The 481-nt window shown below is 46.2% G+C and overlaps 1 protein-coding gene across 1 annotated transcript; it reads left to right on the top strand.

Annotated features, from left to right (window-relative positions):
• The first annotated feature begins 89 nt into the window (after positions 1-89).
• Positions 90-475, top strand: LOC110034259 (signal recognition particle 54 kDa protein 2-like). Its single transcript, XM_020738540.1, has one exon. It carries the CDS (start codon positions 184-186, stop codon positions 424-426), a length of 243 nt encoding a protein of 80 aa, XP_020594199.1. The 5' UTR covers positions 90-183; the 3' UTR covers positions 427-475.
• Positions 476-481: the final 6 nt, after the last annotated feature.

Raw genomic sequence — 481 nt, 5'->3', positions numbered from 1 at the left:
TTGTATGGTATGAATGCAAATCCCCCTACTTGTCACATACGACAAACGAAAACCAATGTCTTGTATGTCTGTATTGATTAATTAAATGCAGAGCTGGACAGCACGAACCCGAAGATCTTCAATGATTCGAGAGCCCTGAGGATAGCGCGAGGTTCCGGCCGAACCATCAGGGAAGTCGTTGAGATGTTGGAAGAGTACAAGCGGCTCGCGAAGGTGTGGAGTCAGATGAAAGGTCTGAAGATCCCTAAGAAAGGGGAGATGAGCGCCTTGTCGCGCAACATGAATGTTCAGCACATGAGCAAAGTCCTTCCTCCTCAGATGCTGAAGCAGATTGGGGGGATGGGGGGTTTACAGAGCCTCATGAAGCAGATGGGATCCAAAGATATGATGGGTGGGATGTTTGGTGGAGGAGGAGGAGATAAGTAAATTTTGCTTCAGGAGGAAAGAATTGATAGAAACCAGGCTAATTTTTTTTTTATTA

This window comes from Phalaenopsis equestris, unplaced genomic scaffold (genome assembly GCF_001263595.1).
Source record: "Phalaenopsis equestris unplaced genomic scaffold, ASM126359v1 Scaffold179721, whole genome shotgun sequence".
NCBI lineage: Eukaryota > Viridiplantae > Streptophyta > Magnoliopsida > Asparagales > Orchidaceae > Phalaenopsis > Phalaenopsis equestris.
Note: the sequence above shows the minus strand (reverse complement) of the source record. Positions and strands in the feature narration are given on the sequence as shown.

Excerpts from the sequence above, each read along its gene's own strand:
- LOC110034259 (XM_020738540.1), top strand. The coding sequence starts at position 184 with ATGTTGGAAGAGTACAAGCGGCTCGCGAAGGTGTGGAGTCAGATGAAA.